General features: G+C 46.9%; 1 protein-coding gene across 1 annotated transcript in view; it reads left to right on the top strand.

Annotated features, from left to right (window-relative positions):
- PDE4A (phosphodiesterase 4A) overlaps nt 1-17,362 on the top strand; it is a 121,237-nt gene that overhangs the window by 48,055 nt on the left and 55,820 nt on the right. Inside the window, 3 exon segments of the mRNA XM_084835863.1 lie at nt 12,810-12,995; nt 14,896-14,932; nt 16,536-16,609. Coding sequence (XP_084691989.1) covers nt 12,810-12,995; nt 14,896-14,932; nt 16,536-16,609 — 297 coding nt within the window.

Here is a 17,362-nt window from a genome sequence, read left to right as displayed (position 1 = left end):
TGGAACAGCTACACAAGGCCTTCTCACTGGTAGCGCGGGGAGCCCTCCGTCTGGAAGCACCTCAAGGATGACGGGCTGAGGTGCCTCCTTCCCTTGTACATTGCTCTTTTCTGCTTGCCAAGTGTTTGGTTCATTTCCTACGTGATAGACTGTGTCCTGCACTGGATTCAGAAGCAGGCTGTGTTAGTAAACTAACTGTCACTTTATTTTTAATTTAAGGACGTTTAACAGAATGCATGCTTGTTGCAGCCTGACCCATGTGCATGTTTACTCAGAAGTAAACTATATACTATATATAGTATATAGTTTACTATATTTGTTTACTTTTATGTATTCTTTTTTCTCTCTCTTTCTCTTTATGTATCTTCTATTTTATATTTTAAAATAGACAAAATATCTAGTATAAAAATATTATTGACTGTTGAAGATTTATCTTAAGTTTTATTATACAACACTATACTCTCTCTTTTTGATGATTATTATTATTACTACTAATCAGGCTTTTGGGAATGAATTGTAGAACTGTTGCGTTTATATAAAATATTGTTTTACTAAATTGTAAGATTATATAATAGATATAGTTTTTTAAAATACAATACCATTGGAGGTTGGGAGATGTTGGAGTTTATTTTTCTTTTTTCCTTTCTTTCTTCTCTTTCTGTTATTATGGTGTCCTAACTAAAATATTGTATGGATGTGAATTGAAGTACTGAGTAGGTTGTTGGTAATTCTGGTAGTGTTTATAAAGATAAAATAAATAAAAATATATTCAAAAAAAAAAAAAGAAGAAGTCAGTGTGCACAGGGTTGCATCCCTTCGTAAAACAGGAGATGTTGTCTCACCTCTCTTTCACCCCAGGACCATCTTATGCATGCTTCAAAGCCCCATTGAACCTCTCCCCAAAAGACAAAATAGGGGAAGTGTTTTGCCAGGGTAGGTACCAGAAAACAGGTACTCCCCCTGCTACATAGGGACAGCTAGAGTGCATAAGATTACGTGACCACGCCCTCCATCCAGGTATCTCAGATGAATAATCCCTCGTGTGAACCTCTTTGTGAAATGCAGACGTAATCCTAGAAAGCAGAGGGAGAGTACCAAAATGTTTCTCATAGGACTCCAGTATAGATACTCCATGGAGATATTCTATCTGCCTTGTATCTAACATCAAGACTGGTAGTCATGGGCGACCAGGAGTCCCATGCAGGTGAATAAGGAGGCTGGTGTAGGAGGGATCTCTCCGCCCCTCCTCAGTCTGCTTTGTTTCTGTGCTAGCCATGGAGGTAGGAAAGCCCTTCTTCTGCAACTAGCCTAGAAACCAAACAGGCTGGCAGAGGGGGAATGGATTGCTGTGTCCCTCCTCCACCGGTCTGCTTGATAAAAGGCATTTATTTGGGGGTTTTTTATATAACTTGGTCTGTAAGGGGCTAGTAGCCTGCATTTCCATCTTGGCTGCAGAGGAGGGGGCCTCCCTTCCTCAGGAGCCAGCATACAAGCACAGGCTACTTGCCTCTTAGCAGCCTGGATTTTTTTTAAAAAGTGAGCTTATTTACGGGGCTACAGTATATTCTGCACAGCCAATCCTATGTAGGATTGTTGTAGGATTGTTGCAGGCCAGCATGGCTGTAGGATGCTGGCATGCTGCTCTTTGAGTAGCAACCTGAAGAGGGCTCTGTTCAGCCAAAGTTCATGTGGCGCTAAGCTTGGGGGCAGAGTCACTGTAGCAGTTCCTGTGCATTGTTACTTAGGAATAACTTCAGTGCTACTTACTCCCAAATAAATGTGCATAGGATTCGAGCCATGCTGCCTGATCCTATACATGTTTTGTTGTTGTTGTTGTTCAGTCGTTCAGTCGTGTCCGACTCTTCGTGACCCCATGGACCATAGCACGCCAGGCCTTCCTGTCCTGCGCTCTCTCCCGGAGCGTGCTCAAGTTCATATTCATTGCATCAGTGATGCTATCTAGCCATCTCATCCTCTGCCGTCCCCTTCTCCTTTTGCCTTCAGTCTTTCCCAGCATCAGGGTCTTTTCCAGGGAGTTTTCTCTTCGCATTAGGTGGCCAAAATATTGGAGCTTCAGCATCTGTCCTTCCAATGAGCAGTCAGGGTTGATTTCCTTTAGGATGGACTGATTTGACCTCCTTGCAGTCCAGGGGACTCATAAGAGTCTTCTCCAGCACCACAGTTCGAAAGCATCAATTCTTCGGCGCTCAGCCTTCCTTATAGTCCAGCTCTCACAGCCATACATTACTACTGGGAAAACCATAGCTTTGATTAGACGGACCTTTGTCGGCAAGGTGATGTCTCTGCTTCTTACTATGCTGTCTAGGTTTGCCATAGCTTTCCTCCCAAGGAGCAAGCATCTTTTAATTTCATGGCTACAGTCACCGTCTGCGGTGATCTTGGAGCCCAAGAAAGTAAAATCTGTCACTGCTTCCATTTCTTCCCCTTCTATATGCCAGGAAGTGATAGGGCCAGATGCCATGATCTTAGTTTTTTTAATGTTGAGTTTCAAACCAGCTTTTGCACTCTCCTCTTTTACCCTCAACAAGAGGCTCTTGAGATCCTCTTCGCTTTCTGCCATTAGGGTGGTATCGTCTGCATATCGGAGGTTGTCGATAATTCTCCCAGCAATCTTAATTCCGACCTCTGATTCATCCAACCTGGCATTTCTCATGATGTACTCTGCATATAAGTTAAATAAGCAGGGTGACAATATGCAGCCTTGTCGTACTCCTTTCCCAATTTTGAACCACTCGGTTGTTCCATGTCTGGTTCTTACTGTTGCTTCTTGACCCTCATACAGGTTTCTCAGGAGACAGGTAAGGTGGTCTGGTACTCCCATCACTTTCAGAATTTGCCACAGTTTGTTGTGATCCACACAATCAAAGGCTTTAGCATAGTCAATGAAGCAGAAATAGAGGTTTTTCTGGAATTCTCTTGCTTTCTCCATGATGCAGCGAATGTTGGCGACTTGATCTCTAGTTCCTCTGCCTCTTCGAAACCCAGCTTGTACTTCTGGTAGTTCTCGGTTCACATACTGCTGAAGCCTAGCTTGTAGGATTTTGAGCATCACCTTGCTGGCATGTGAAATGAGCGCAATTGTGCGGTAGTTTGAACACTCTTTGGCGTTGCCCTTCTTTGGAATTGGAATGTAAACTGACCTTTTCCAGTCTTGTGGCCACTGTTGAGTGTTCCAGATTTGTTGGCATACCCTTGTCCAAGTCCCAGTATGTTCAATGGGGTTTACTCTCTAGAAAGTGTGTTTAAGAGTGCAGCTGGTGTGTTACCACCTTTAAAGCCTTAGATAGTTTGGGACCAGGTTACCTGAAGGATTGCTTTCACCCATATCAGCCTGCCTGCACTTTGAGATCGGCTTTAGAGACCCTGCAGGCTGGCAGGCATGAGAGACAGGGCCTTCTCAGCAGTGACCCCATTCCTGTGGAACTCTGTTCCAGGTAAAGCCCCACCATTACAGGCCTTTAAGCAGACCCTAAAGAACCCTCTGTTTTCATCTGCCTTCTCGTAAAATAAAAGTGTATTGGGTTGCTGTATATTTGGTGCTATTTATCTAATTTTACTGTTTTTATTTGGCTGCATGTTATTTGTGAATAGCATTATTGCAGTTTCCTGCTACTTATGAACTGCATTTTTATGGTGCCTTATGGTTTAAAGCTTGTTATTGGTTTTATATTGTGTATGTATATGATTGGAAGCCACCTTGGGAGGGTTTGACCCTAAAAGGTTGTTTACAAAGTTTTTAAATAAATAGTCTGAAAACACGTTACAAGGTTCCATGTCATGTAAACTGTAGTAATAAATACAACAGGGCAGAGCCAAGCCCCAGTGCTAGACACTGGATACACACCAGTATCCCTAAGCCAGTCAAAGAACAGTAAGGGGAAATGAGATGCCAAAGAAAGGAAGAACAGGAAAATTAAACAATTCTTTCCCTGGTCAGCGGCACCATTGACAAGTTGTAGAAGTCCAACATCCTCAGCCTCAGAAGAAGAAAAAGTGCCATGGCACATGGTTGTGCGCTGACTTTGTCACGTGCTTGCCAATGTAAATCATTTCCCCTATTCCTTGTCTGCCCAGGCACTGATAAGGCCCCGTCACCTTCTTTGCCCCTCCGTTGACGTGAGGTCTCCTTAATCTTATCTGGTTTGCTCCCCTCCCCTCTGGGGAATGACGCGAGGAGTTCTCAACGTCTGCGCCTGGCACTGTCTGAGAGGGATTTCCAAGTAAGTCGGCTGTAAAAACATACAGCGACAAAGCCCCATGTGTGTCAATAGAGGACCCTTGTGCAGCATGTGCAGAGATAGCCAAGATGAGCGGGAAGTGCAAAATTATGCTTGGGTCTCCTTAAAGCCCTTCCTGCCAAAAGGATGGAGCTAACAGCTTGAAATGGAAGGATCGCTCCACAGTCAAGCTGGTATTTGTTGTGAAATAAGGTTACCTGCAAAATATAAAATCCAGGAATCCTCTTCATGGATAGAGTGAGGCAGGGCTGGCACCTGAGATTGGCATCATTGGGCACTTGCCAATGGCCTCGTGCCAACAGGGGTCTCACTGCCAACCCCTGGAGCTCCCCCAGCCCTGCTTTTCCTCCTCCTGGCTGTCACTGCCCGTTCACATGTCCCATCTAAGGAAGCAAGGAGAGGGAGCAGCACCTTCTTCTCTTCCTCTGCACCCACCTTGTTCTCTTCCCCCCGCCCTGCAGCTGTGCAGACTGAGTCCAAAGAGAGAGGGGCAAGCAAACAGGCAGTGACAACAGCAAAGAGGAAAAGGTGAGCCCACTTAGGGCATCTTGCTCCCCCAAACCTGGAACTGGCACTGGAATGAGGGCACACCCGTCTGCTTGTGCTGTGTCAGTTCAAAGTGCAAAGCACTTCGTTACCCCCAAAGAGAATACAAGCAGAAGTAATACAGAGCACCTGCTCAATATAAACTACAGCTTGACCCTCTCCCCAGCAAGTAGTACAAAAAGTCTGCTTTAATTGTGAACCTCTTGCATGTCTCTGATCTGCCCGTGACAGACATTTAGAGCCCCGGACCAAATCCGCAGAAGTCCCTTACCTTGGAAGACAATCTAAACTTCTGGGTTCAATTCACACCTATGCACCTCTTCTTCCTGCATCTCGGGTTCCCTGTCTATGAAATGTATTGCTTATCAGCATGGCTATAGCAGGGGAAATGAAGCAGGGGTAAGCAGAAGGTAGATCCCAATCTATTGGTAGATCTCTGGGTGATTTGAAGTAGATTGGCAGGGACTTCTGTCTCCCAGTTGTTTAACAGTGGAAAAGAGAAACGGATTCTCCTCCCTCTCTACTCAAATTATGCTGCAGAAATGAAGAAAACTTGGGGAGAATAACCAGGAGTGGATGTTTGTGTGGAAGGGTTGTTTTGGTACTCCAAAAAACAACAGTTCCTGGGCTTTTTAATTCTAAGTGCATATCTTTTGCACTAGGCTCTGGGTGGTTGATCTCAAGGTTCTAGTGAAAAAGAAAGAAAAAAATAGATCCCACAAGCCTGATGTCTGCCCACCCCTGAAAGGCAGGATTCCATCCATTAGCATACCATGTCAATAGCTGATTGCTTTAAGCCCCCCGCCCCTCAGTGCCCCACCTTGTTTGGCTTGAATCCCTGTCAGGCAAGGGGGAGACCCAAATCCACTTATGCAGAATTGTTGCATAATGTGTTTGGTCCTGCAGGTCACCTCCAACAGCCCCCCCTCCATGGGAGCAGGAGCTTGCTGTGCATGGATGGGATGGAGCAGAGGCAGCGCTGACTGGGCTTTCACAGTGGATTCCAGGAATGCGGCAGAAATCAGTTCCATTTTTTAAAATTTAGATCACTTCCCCCCCCCCCACTTCTTTAATGAAATGGTCATCATGCTTCTGAAAAACATGAGCAATAGACTGTTTAAACTGAGGAGGAAAGGTCATTTCAGGCTGCCTGCTTGGAGAGTGAGATCTTGAGTTGTGGCTTGGATATTCTCGGCTTTGTCTGATGCGTAAGGCCGTGGGAAAAGGTGGGGGATACGGAGGTGTTCCCTCTCAGGAGCATGCTGGCCCTGGGGAAGCCAACAGATCTGCCCTTTGAGCAGCTCTCACTACAAGAGGATGAGGGGCCTCCTAAGGCCTGACAACAGATCCACCCCCAGGCAAACCAACAAGCCCAACCTGAGAGCCCATGATCATCCAGGCCTGTTTGATCCCAGACACAGAACTGAGGGACGTGTTTTTCAGCTGCTGTGATTCTAGGCTACTTCTATGGCTTGTTTTTTTTTTGCATGGTTTATTAGTATGTATTGTGCCAGAGCAATGAAGATATGCTGGAAGGAAATCCATCATGGCTATTAACACCAAGTTGTTAGGGCTGCAAGGTTATAAGCAAGCTTGGATTTGGAGATCATGACACACTTTACTTCAGCTTTCCCCAACCTGGTGCCCTCCAGTTGTGTTGGGCTGCAACTGGCCTGCAAGTGGCCATGCTGGCTGGGAATGATGGGAGTGCAGTCCAACGCATTTGGAGGCATCAGGTTGGGGGAGATGCCTTTAATTCCCCCCCACATTCTGCATTTAGGTATTCACAGTTTTGCATTGATGTACCACGTAGAGATTTTATTGTACGTAGCAGGTGTATAAATGTTACAAATTAATAAATGTACTAAGCCCCCTCCCCACAACAAGCTTTCTGTCTTTAGGCCTGCAGAGGATGCTGTGTGCACACCATCCAAGAGTTACCCCAGCACTTTCTGTGATGACGCATGGAATCTTGGGCTGCAACTTGTGGATTGGGCAGTGTTTCTGCTTGGGGTGGCCAAATGTCAGGAACTTTTTTGACTGATCATCCCAAATAAGAAGCCCTTGGTTTATAAGCAGGGCCAGAGAATCCAGCCTATTGGCAGCTAGGTTTTTGTCCACTTTCCTTAGTTGGGACCCTTACAAAGAAAAGCTAGTTGGAGTGAGGGCAGAGCAGAAATGTGAGCCAGTAGCTGGAAACTTGGTGAAGTGCTGGCTGTGCAGCTTCAGAGATTTCTTCAGAATAAGGAGTTGGTGCTCACAAAAGGAAGTTAACCCTTTCCTTCCTGTTTCTGGCACAAGCTTGTGTAGCTTGATTTATAAGGAGGGCCGTGTCTGGAGGTCTGTCTTCAATAAGGCTTCCCTCTGAAAGAACGTTAATGAATTCACGCAAGGAGCTTCCAGAGGAGGCTTTTATTGCCCTATCTCGTTCAGAATGTTGCCTGGGTGGGGTGTTCCAGATGTTGTCATCTTCTCGTAAGCCTCCCATGTTTTCCCACCATTCCTTCTGTCTTTTTTCCTTACTGCAGAAGATCCATTAAGGAAAAAAGATGGAACAGCTGCACCGTGCTTTCTGGCTGTTAGCGCTAGGAGCCCCAGTACAGGATTCAGCGGGTTGGTGTCACGTGGGGTGCGGGTGGGGAGCCTTTTCGTTTTGGACTTGGGGGCTGCCAGTCTCATGGCTTTAGTTTTCTTTGAAGACAGGGTGATCGAGTCAGCCTCACCATGAGTGAGAAGGGAAGTGTCCGCCTAGGGCAGCTCAGTCAGCAGAATTTGGCCATCGTTAAGGGTGATGGTCTGGGGCAGGCATATGAGGCTCATGGGTCAGAGTCCTCTGGGAACATATTTTGGATTTTCCACTACAGGCACCAAAAAATCTCTTGGGCCATTCTTGCAGGCTGGGGAGGGAGCTGCTCCCAGGATCTTCTGCTGTTAGCAGAGATGGCAACCGGGAACAAGGAGCTCTTTGCAAAGTAATTTATGGCAGATGCATGTTGTTTAGCTGCTAGGTAGTAACTTCTTGTATTTTGTGTGGGTAAGGCTGGGTTCAAACACCGACTTCCCCGCCGCACACACACGTTCACACATAGAATTGCTGGCTTATCCTGGTTTACTGTGAACGAGTAGGCACACAGCTCGTTTGCTCCTGCCTCGCATGAGTGGGTATAGCAAACCAGAAATGGATCACTTTTTGTGACGGGCTCCTGCTTTGTTGCTCCCGAGCAGGTGAAGATTTGTAAGCCAACAACAAGCCCTGTTCATTCCTGCAAGAGAAAAGCAAAGTGGAAGTGAATGAGCTGCATGCATCACCATGCTGCCCGCTCACAGTTATCCAGGATAAGCCAGCAATTCTGGCTGATTTTTATGTGCGAATGCACCCATTGTACGGTTAGTTTTGTGCTTTCACACTGTGTGTGTATGGGGGAGAGATCTCTGATGTCTGAATGTGCAATGGCCACTCATGCTTTGGAACAAATGGCAGAAGCTTACCTTGTGAAAACTTGGCAACTGTCAAGTTTGTCGTGTATTGCTCTTGCATCTCTCCAGACATCCTAGTTCTATGGGGATCCTGTTATATAGTGATGTGGTTTGCACATAACAGCAGACTATGGGTTGTTTGACCCATAGTTAGCTGTGACCATGCAGCTGCAAGCAAGTATGCTGCCTCTCGCCTGCTGCTTCTTTCCAAAACAATCCAGGAATGCCCTATTCCTGGGTTGTTGTAATGACTTGCAAAACCAGCAACCTGGGTTGTTTAGGATTAAACAATCCAGAGTTCTAACCCAACAACAAACTATGGGTTAAAATTCTGAGTTGTTTAACCCTAAACAACCCAGACTGCTGGGTTCACGCATCATGAGAACGGAATGGGCCCTTCCTGAGTTGTTTTGGAAAGTGGAAGTGGGTGAGTGGAAGGGAACTAGCCCACTTGTTTGCTTGCTCATGCATGCTCACAAGCAACCCATGGTTTGTTACTGCAGTAGTCAATGCACAATACAGAAAGAAAAACAGCGAGTCATCTGAATGAGCCCTCCGTATATGACTAAAGATGCATGTACTTGCTTGTTTCTGTATGATGTGCAATCATCCTCCATGCCAAGGCATAATATGAGTTATTGTTATGTATTATATTATTGTTATTATTCATTACATTTTGTATTATGATTATTAATTTTATTTTTATTTTTTTGTCCCACGTATTAAGGCTAAACCTTCACAAGGCAGCTTCCAAATTAAAATTAAAACACAATATAATGGAGCAAGGGTACAACTGTGGATCTGCTAATATCGACTAGTAATAGAGATCCACAGCATACGGGTTATGTGAGTATAAAACTCCCAAGGGGAGGATGTGTTCTAATGGATTTTTCCATTCCTTTGGATGTGAGCTTTTCTCTTATTTGCATATGGCAAGCAAAATTGCCTTGCACACCATGCTTTATAGCAGAGGAAGGAAATCTTTGCAAAATAAGTTTGCCGCTTGACTGATCTAAAACAGGCTTTTTCTGTTGTCACAAACTAGACTCTCTGGGTTTGGTTTCTTTCTTCTGTTTCCTAGATGATGGGCACATCTAAATTTGCATATATTGAAATGAAGTACAATAATCAACCAAGCAGTGAATTTTGGGGTGGGGTTGTTCTTGGCACTCCCTCTGTCTCAGAAGTGGACATCCTATTGCAAAGGCCCATGTAAGTAAGTGTGTGTGTGTGTGTGTGCGCGCGCGCGTGTGTGTGTGTAGGGGAGCAGCTGTTCTCTCATCTTTAACTGAAACCAAGATCAGTGAAACCACAACAGGAAGTCCAGCCTCCGATCTTCTGAGAGGGGCTAACGGGCTTGCTTTGCACCCCCTCCAGCTCCTAATGCCATGCCCTCTTTTCTTTGGATATGCTGGGGGAGACCCTGCCAGCCCTGCCTCCACCACACCACCCCAGCCTCAGTCTCAGTTGCCAAGTCGTGAGTCAGCCTCTACTCTGGGCTGCATTTCCCAACTCGATTGCACCAACATCCCCCAGCACAACACTGGGTGGGACAAGAGAAAAGGCCATTTGACTTCTGCAGGTATCTGGGCTGGAGAGCTTGAAACCCAGACCTCTGCAGTCGCAGGGAGGGCAGCCCACGTCCAGATGGCATGCACCGTAGACTGTGTTGACCGCATCATGGCTCTGCCCGGCCTCCATGTATCCATCCGAAGGTTAGTTGGGTGATGAGCTATTGTTGCCACAGCTGGCACTGAGAGGTACATTGGGCAATTGTTCTGTGCTTGTCTGTCCCTGCCCTCCCAGTCAGTTGGAAGAGTACTGGGGCACAGGTGGTGTGTGTGAGAGAGATGCCAATCGGAGGGTCATCCAGTAGAATCTTGTTCCATTGGTGGGTTTCCCAACTTCGGCTGGAATATAGGGCAACGGGCTTGTGAAACAGTGACGTCCACAGAAGAGGCAGCAGGGATTGAGGAGCAGTGGTGTAGTCCAAAATTGCAGGCAGCTCTGCAGTTTTATCTCCACCAGGAGCAGGTCTTTTGTAAAGTAAGACAACAAGGAACAAGATACTTTTGCTGGGGGGAAATAATTTCTACTACTATTTTCTACAGCTACTATGAGGATTGCAGCTAAGCTGTGACAGGAAAGGGAATTCTGACAGGGGTGGTGTCTGTGTCCCTGCTAATAAAAAGGTGTTGGTGCTGCATCCCTATGAGCCCTGGATCCACTACGCCACTGTTCAGGGGCCTTGAATTGATGCAAGAGTTTGTGGGCCTGAATTGATGAGAGACTGCCTCTGTCTAGTATTGGAGGGCACTGCATGTTGGGATTGAGAGGCATTAGTAAACTTGTGTGTGGCTTAAGATAGGTTGAAGGGTAGCAATGGGGTCTGCAGAGGCTAGCACTGTAGTTGCGGGTGGCGCTTTTGCTTTGTGAGGCATTATTCTGTTTTGCCATGCTCATTCTAGAACAGCTTTCAAGTTGCACCGATTTCTCCACTAGGCAGGAAGAGAATGCTGTTTACATCTCTGCAGAGCTGCTTCCTATTGTAAACATCTTTATGCTGCAATCCTCTGGACACTCACTCACTCAGCGCAACTTACTTCTGAGTAAAGAACATTCATGAGATTGCACCGTTAGTCACTTAAGGCCCAGGGGTGTTTCCAAACAAGGCAATCACCCTGCCTCGTTCATGGAGCTTTACAGGAGTCCAGATGATGTCACATTCCGTTTGTAAACCTCAGGTGTTTTTGATCTGTTTCTTCAGTCTTTTTTCTTTCCAGTAAGGAGGAAAAGACTGCACACTGTCTTTTGATAGCGCTAGGAATTGTCCATCTGGAAGCATCCAGGATAGACAGTCTAATGTAAGAAACGGAAAATGTAGTTGTGGTGCAGACATATGTAGGGAACAGGCCTGTATTGACCAGTAGAGGGAGTTACAGGAACGATTAAGAAATGAGGAAGGAATGTCAAGGCAGCGTTTATTATACTGGGTACTAAATGCTACCAATTTTTCATCTGGGAAATCCAAGTTCTGCACTGAAAAGTCTAATATTCTGTGTCTAAACAGGTCAATAAAAGTGGCGCAATTTTTCTTATCTTGCATAAGAAAACGCTCAGTTTTCAGCTTTTATGACAAACCCAGTGCTTGAGCTTTAGCAGAATGTGAGAGTTGGGACAAGACCTATGTGATGAAGGAAGAAGGTTAATAGAGGAATGCATCTTGAGGTCATGGGGGAAGGACATAGCTGTGTAGGGCACAGAAGCATCATATGTTGGACATCTGGTTTGGAAACAATTGGCTGCATGCTTCGAAAAGTATATTTGCAACGAGGGCTAGTGGCTTGCTTAACAAACAAGTAAGCAAAAAAGGAAGGAGGGTAGGTGAGATTCTCAAGATTTTAAAAGGCTTGGCTTGCAGAGAATTCTAGCGGGGAGACAAACCTGTGTTTGGACGATTTATTTGCAGTGTTTATAGTCTGCCTTTCCAAGGGAAGTGACCCAAAGATTTAAAGATAAGCATTTTAAAATGAAAGCAATTTGTGTAATAACCATACAGATCAGTCAAAGCAACCACAGCGAAATAAAATCAGTCTGGCAAGCCTCACAGCCAAATGCTATGCATAAATCCTATCCTGAGGGTGCATAGGCTTGCAAGTGGCAGACGGCCGTCAATAAAGGCACTTGGTAAACTTCTGTGGAGAGGCAGTTCTATTAAAAAAAAAAAAAGGTACCACAACCGAAAAAGGCTTGAGCGGATCTTACTCTGTGAATACGAATACCAGACACAGCCTGGACTGGATATTTCCTCCATGTTCTTCTTCGTGGTCTCTGTGCATCACACATATGGGCTCTGCGCCTACACAGAGCCCTGTTCGGGAAACTTCTATTGCTGAAGATGTTTTTAGTGGGAACCCCTCCTCCACTGTCCCATTGCACATGCACCTAGCGCCTATTCCCTCAGTTCCTTGAGACTGCCCATTGCAGCCTTGGAACCAAGGGGCATCTTCAGTACCCACATCAAAATGGACAGTGACGGTGAAGCAGGGACGGCGGGTGGGTTGTGCGAATGCACAGATGACCACCCGAAGAACAACAGTTACAAGTAAGCAACCTGCCTTTACTAGTCCAGTCTCCAGCATCTCTAGTTAGAGCTGGGAAGGACCCCTGTATGAAGCCTGGAAGGCTGCTGCCAGTCGGTGTAGACCAGGGGTGGGCAGAAGGTAGAGCTCCAGATGATTTGGAGTTCAACTCCCAGCATTCCTGGCCATTGACCACACTGGCAGGGGCTTCTGGGAGCTGAAGCCCCAAACATCCGGAGGTCGGCCTTCTGCCCACTGCTGGTATAGACACTGCTGAGCTAGATGGGCCAATGGTCTGACTGAGTATCAAGCCGCTACCTCTGTTCCTAATATAGCAGAGGCCTTCTTTTGGCAGCTGTGGGAGACTGTCTCTCTGTCTTTTGCATATGTAACAAGCAATGTCCTTTTCTTTCTTGACGTGGGCTTCCTTTTTCTTCTCATGCAGCTTCGAGGTGGAGAATGGCCCGTCACCTGGGCGCAGCCCACTGGATTCCCAGGCCAGCCCAGGCCTGGTGCTTCATCCCAGTTTCCCACAAAGCCAGAGGCGCGAGTCCTTCCTGTACCGTTCGGACAGTGACTATGACATGTCACCAAAGACCATGTCACGCAACTCCTCTGTCGCCAGTGAAGCGTAAGTCCCCCTCCTTCCTTGAAAGGGACACATGCACACCCACAGAGCATGCACAAAGGGCCATGGGCTGCTGTGGAGATTCCTTCTCCATACTCCTGCCTTCAAGACACAAGTTGCCAGACCCTCGGGCCTGGGGGTGGGTGAGTACCTTGGGTGACAAGCAGGCTGAAGGCCAGTAGTCTGGTGGCATAGAGGGAGGATTGGATGTCCTTTCTCACTGACAAGTTACTTGGACTGAGGGACGACAGTAGGTCTGGGAGTATGTACGTCAGGCAGTGATTACACCATATTGGCCACAGGCCAGGGAGATTATTGGCTGTTCTGTGAATGTCCCAGCTGCAGCTGCCTTTAGTTCCCTCCTTTGGTCAGCAGGCGTGCATGGTGCAAGGAAGCTGGTGTCTGAACTACAGAGCTCCTGCTTGGAGCCCCGTGGTGCCTGACACAAGTAAATGGTGGCAGCCCCAGGGGATGGTGTGGGAGCAGTGTTGAAGATAAGTAGGAGTGGACCTGATCAGTGCCTGGATGGGAGGCACTGATACTGGTAGCTACATGTAAGCTCTGCTTAGCCTGCCAGACAAGGAGCAGAATCTGTTGATGTCAGTGCTAGTTTCCAGTGTCCCATCATGCTCTCCCTGTGTTCCAGAGCCACAAAATATCATGCTATGCCGGTCTATGCGGACAGAGGCCCTCTTGGTTGTCCATGGCTCCCACTGAGTTCTTTGGCACAAAATGGGTGGACTGTTGTCTGAGACACAGCTGAGAGTGGGGCAGAACTTTGCTCTTTGCTCTAGACATTGTGGTCACCAGTGGGGCAGGATATCAGGTTCAGGAATGCCTCCCCACATCTGGCCCAATTGGGAAGAGGGGAAGGATTCCTTACCTCCTCAGTGGTAAATTTTGGGAGAGATAGGTGGTAGGGCCAGGTTTGGAAAAGCAGCCCTGGCCTCATCCCTCACTCTGTCTACGGGAATAACCTTAATGGCGATTGGAAGGATAGGGAATGTGTGGTGAGGGCGGGGGGAGGACTGGAAATACCCCCCTCCCTTCCCTGTCAAGCATGTTGGGCCTTTGGCCAGTAAAAGTATAATAAATAAGGATAAAAGGGGATGAAATGGGAAAAGGGACAGTGGGAAGGGAAGGGAGAAATAACACCTGACCCACACATGTGGGATTATAGCATCCCAAGGGTCAGACCTGATATGGGTCTGGCATTCCACTCTTGTGGACCTACTTCGTATCTTGAAGATAGATGTTTGGGAAGGCAAATGCCTGAAGGAGCTCTTTGTGGTAGACAGCTCTGCTGTGCTGGTTCCACTCCCAGAATCTCCAGTTAAAAGGCTCTGCCCTCTCTCCTGCCTGAGACTCTGGAGAGAGCTGCTCCCAGAACAGGAAAGGGCCAGATGTTAGATGGACCATTGGTCTGAGATGCCATCAGACAACTTTTTATAAGATGCCTCCCCATATAGTAACCAGAGTTACAGATGCTGCTGAAGTTGCAGATGCTGTGAAGGGATCCTGTCTGTAGCCCCATGCAGAAGTACAATAGGAAGGATAAGAGAAACACGGCTGCCAAAGTTTTTAACTACCCAGTTCAGTCAAAGGGTGATAGGGTGGTGGCAATGTCCAAAATATAGACTGGAATCTCATTAACAGGCCTTTCGATCTGTCTTCATTGAATGTAAATGGCCTGGGGGCCAGAACAATTGATTCCTCAGCAAAATAATCCAGCTGGCTCAAAACTTCATTTGATATGCGTTACCAAAGCTCTCCTGCCCAGAAAGACCTGCGATTCATAATTTGGGCTGTGTGGTTTGGGGGCAGAATCTTGTGGTGCTCTGTGTCCTGTCCTTCCCCTCCCCTCTCCCAGGTAATATGTACCCTGTCGTTTTGTCCTTCACAGACATGCCGAAGACCTGATAGTGACGCCATTTGCCCAGGTACGTCCCAGGTTCCTGTGCATGTTAGGTGAGAAAAGGTTGCTTGTCACAGTTGTGTGCTCAGAGGTTCCTGCTACAGTACCTTTATGACGATCACCCCCCAAAAAAATCACAAAGTAGTTTGGATGCTAAGCAACAAACAAAACAGGGAGATGCCCAGCAATATGTTTTTCTCATATACCTCCCCCAGTTTGTATTTTTTTGCTTAACTTCCAGCTTGAAAAAGAGTTCTGGCAAATTCCAATGCTTGCACACAACTTTGCAGTTTTGGGTTGGGCTTGGGGCTTCGTTGTTTTCCTTAAGTTCATAAATGCCATAGCTCATTAGGTTTTCTGTACACCTTCCACACACTACCGCACACTGCTTGTGGGTTCCTGGTCGACACCTGGTTGGCCACTGTGTGAACAGAATGCTGGACTACGTGGACCTTTGGTCTGATCCAGCAGGGCTCTTCTTATGTACTTACGTACCTGGCCACGACAGAAGGGGTCTCTCAGCCAAGGGACCAAGGTATCACTCGAACTCGAGCATGCTTATATCCTTTTAGGCAGGGGTAGGCAACGTGGTGCCCTCTGGATGTTTTGGACTACAACTCCCAGAATCCATGACCTTTGGCCAAGCTGGCTGGGGCTCATGGGAGTTGTAGTCCAAAACATCTAGAGGGCATCAGGTTGCTTGCCCTTGCTTTAAGAGATGGCAACATAGCCCTTCCCATCAGACCATCCACCCCATAGATATGATGCACTGGACTAACACTGCCTTTACTGCAGACTGGATTCCCTGCTTATTTTTTACGATCATGTTGTGCTCTCATTAGGAGACACTGTAGAAATCAAGCACTTTATTGCTACAGTAATTTGGCAGTAACATGTCTCCTCCCCATCCCCACAAACAAACAAACAAAAGGAAAGAGCCAGACTTCATGTGGGTGGATGGGGCAGGGGGGTGTATGATATTTACTTCTTAAAGTTTTAAAACATATCAAAATATTATCTTCCAAATGATTCCTGCATTGGTAGGAGATAAATGATTAACTACAGAGTATATATAAAGCTTATATTGCAGACGAGTCGAGACTGAGGCTGAGAGATCTTATGCCTGTATTGTGGATTGGGTATATTCCATTATTATTATTCCCATATTGCTGGTTGAGTTGGAGGCTGAGGCTCAAAGATAGGTAGTGGTTTACAACAACCTTGTAGCCTAGCGTTATGTGCTCTGACCATGTATATGCAGACATCTATGGTCTTATCACTGTAACAGATAAAAGAGATCCACATTTTATTTTCTTCTTGTCGCTTCTAATGCAAATTTCACTGAACACATTTCTTTGTCGCGCTTCTCCATATTGGGAGACCGGAAAAGAAAATGTCTGGGTCTCAAAGCCTCCTCTGCACATTGGATGCATACACCTTTCCCTTTGGGTCTAGAAAGAACTTCCCTCTCAGCCCACATTTCCAACCTGCACTTTACAGCCCCAGATTCTTAATATAGTGAGAATCAGCCTCGGTTTTGTGCCCTTTTCATTGTTCTTAGGACTTCCTGATGTCTGTAAAGAGCTACTGCGTAGCCCTAATGCACTCCATCCATTTCCTTCCTACAGGTCCTAGCGAGCTTGAGGAGTGTACGTAATAATTTCTCCATCCTGGCAAACGTGCCCACACCGACATCCAATAAGTAAGTGTCCGCCAGTGCTGGGGATTTCAAGAAACACCTAAGTGTGACTTTACTCTGTTGCCTATCCTTGGCCTGTGGCGGGGCCCGTTCTTACTCCACCATGTCTTCAAGCTTGTTGGGTGAATAGGCTTTTGGGGTAGGGGTGCGGGGGGACAAGCTGTTCTCATTCAGTGAGTCAGATTCCCACAGGCCACACAGCGCTGGAGCTGGAGCTCAGCTTGAGCTGTTGCCTCCCCCTCCGCCATCACCCCCTTCAGTTAGGCAAGAGGGGAACTGCAGACTGTACACAGCTGGTCAGTCCATGCAGCTGAAGAACGGAGTGCTGCCAGATGGGGAAATCCTGTGCTGCATTCAGCCTGGATCGATAAATGAAACATCCAGGTTCAGGGGCCGTGTGGCTCTGAAGACCAGTTTCTGGGGGACACAGCTGGAGAGGGATCATCACGCCTCGAGGCTGTGCTTGTGGACTCCCTGGAAGCATCTGACTGGCCGCTGTAGGAAAGAGATTGCTGGACTAGATGGACCCCTGGTCTGACCCAGCAGGGCTCTTCTTATATCTGCACTGTAGTGTCACTTTAGACGGGGCAGGAACTGCTTCCCACCAGCCCCAGTTCAGTGCTAAATCATCTTCCTGCTGTTCCTGGTGCTTTTTTCCATTAAATGCCTTCACACCCAGGACTTCGAAACTTTAACCTGTGCCCCTCCAGATGCTGTTGGACTGCAACTCACATCAGCCCCAGCCAGCATGGCCAG

Source organism: Heloderma suspectum, chromosome 2, assembly GCF_057233095.1.
Source record: "Heloderma suspectum isolate Gila_16-S chromosome 2, 16-S_ref, whole genome shotgun sequence".
NCBI lineage: Eukaryota > Metazoa > Chordata > Lepidosauria > Squamata > Helodermatidae > Heloderma > Heloderma suspectum.
Note: the sequence above shows the minus strand (reverse complement) of the source record. Positions and strands in the feature narration are given on the sequence as shown.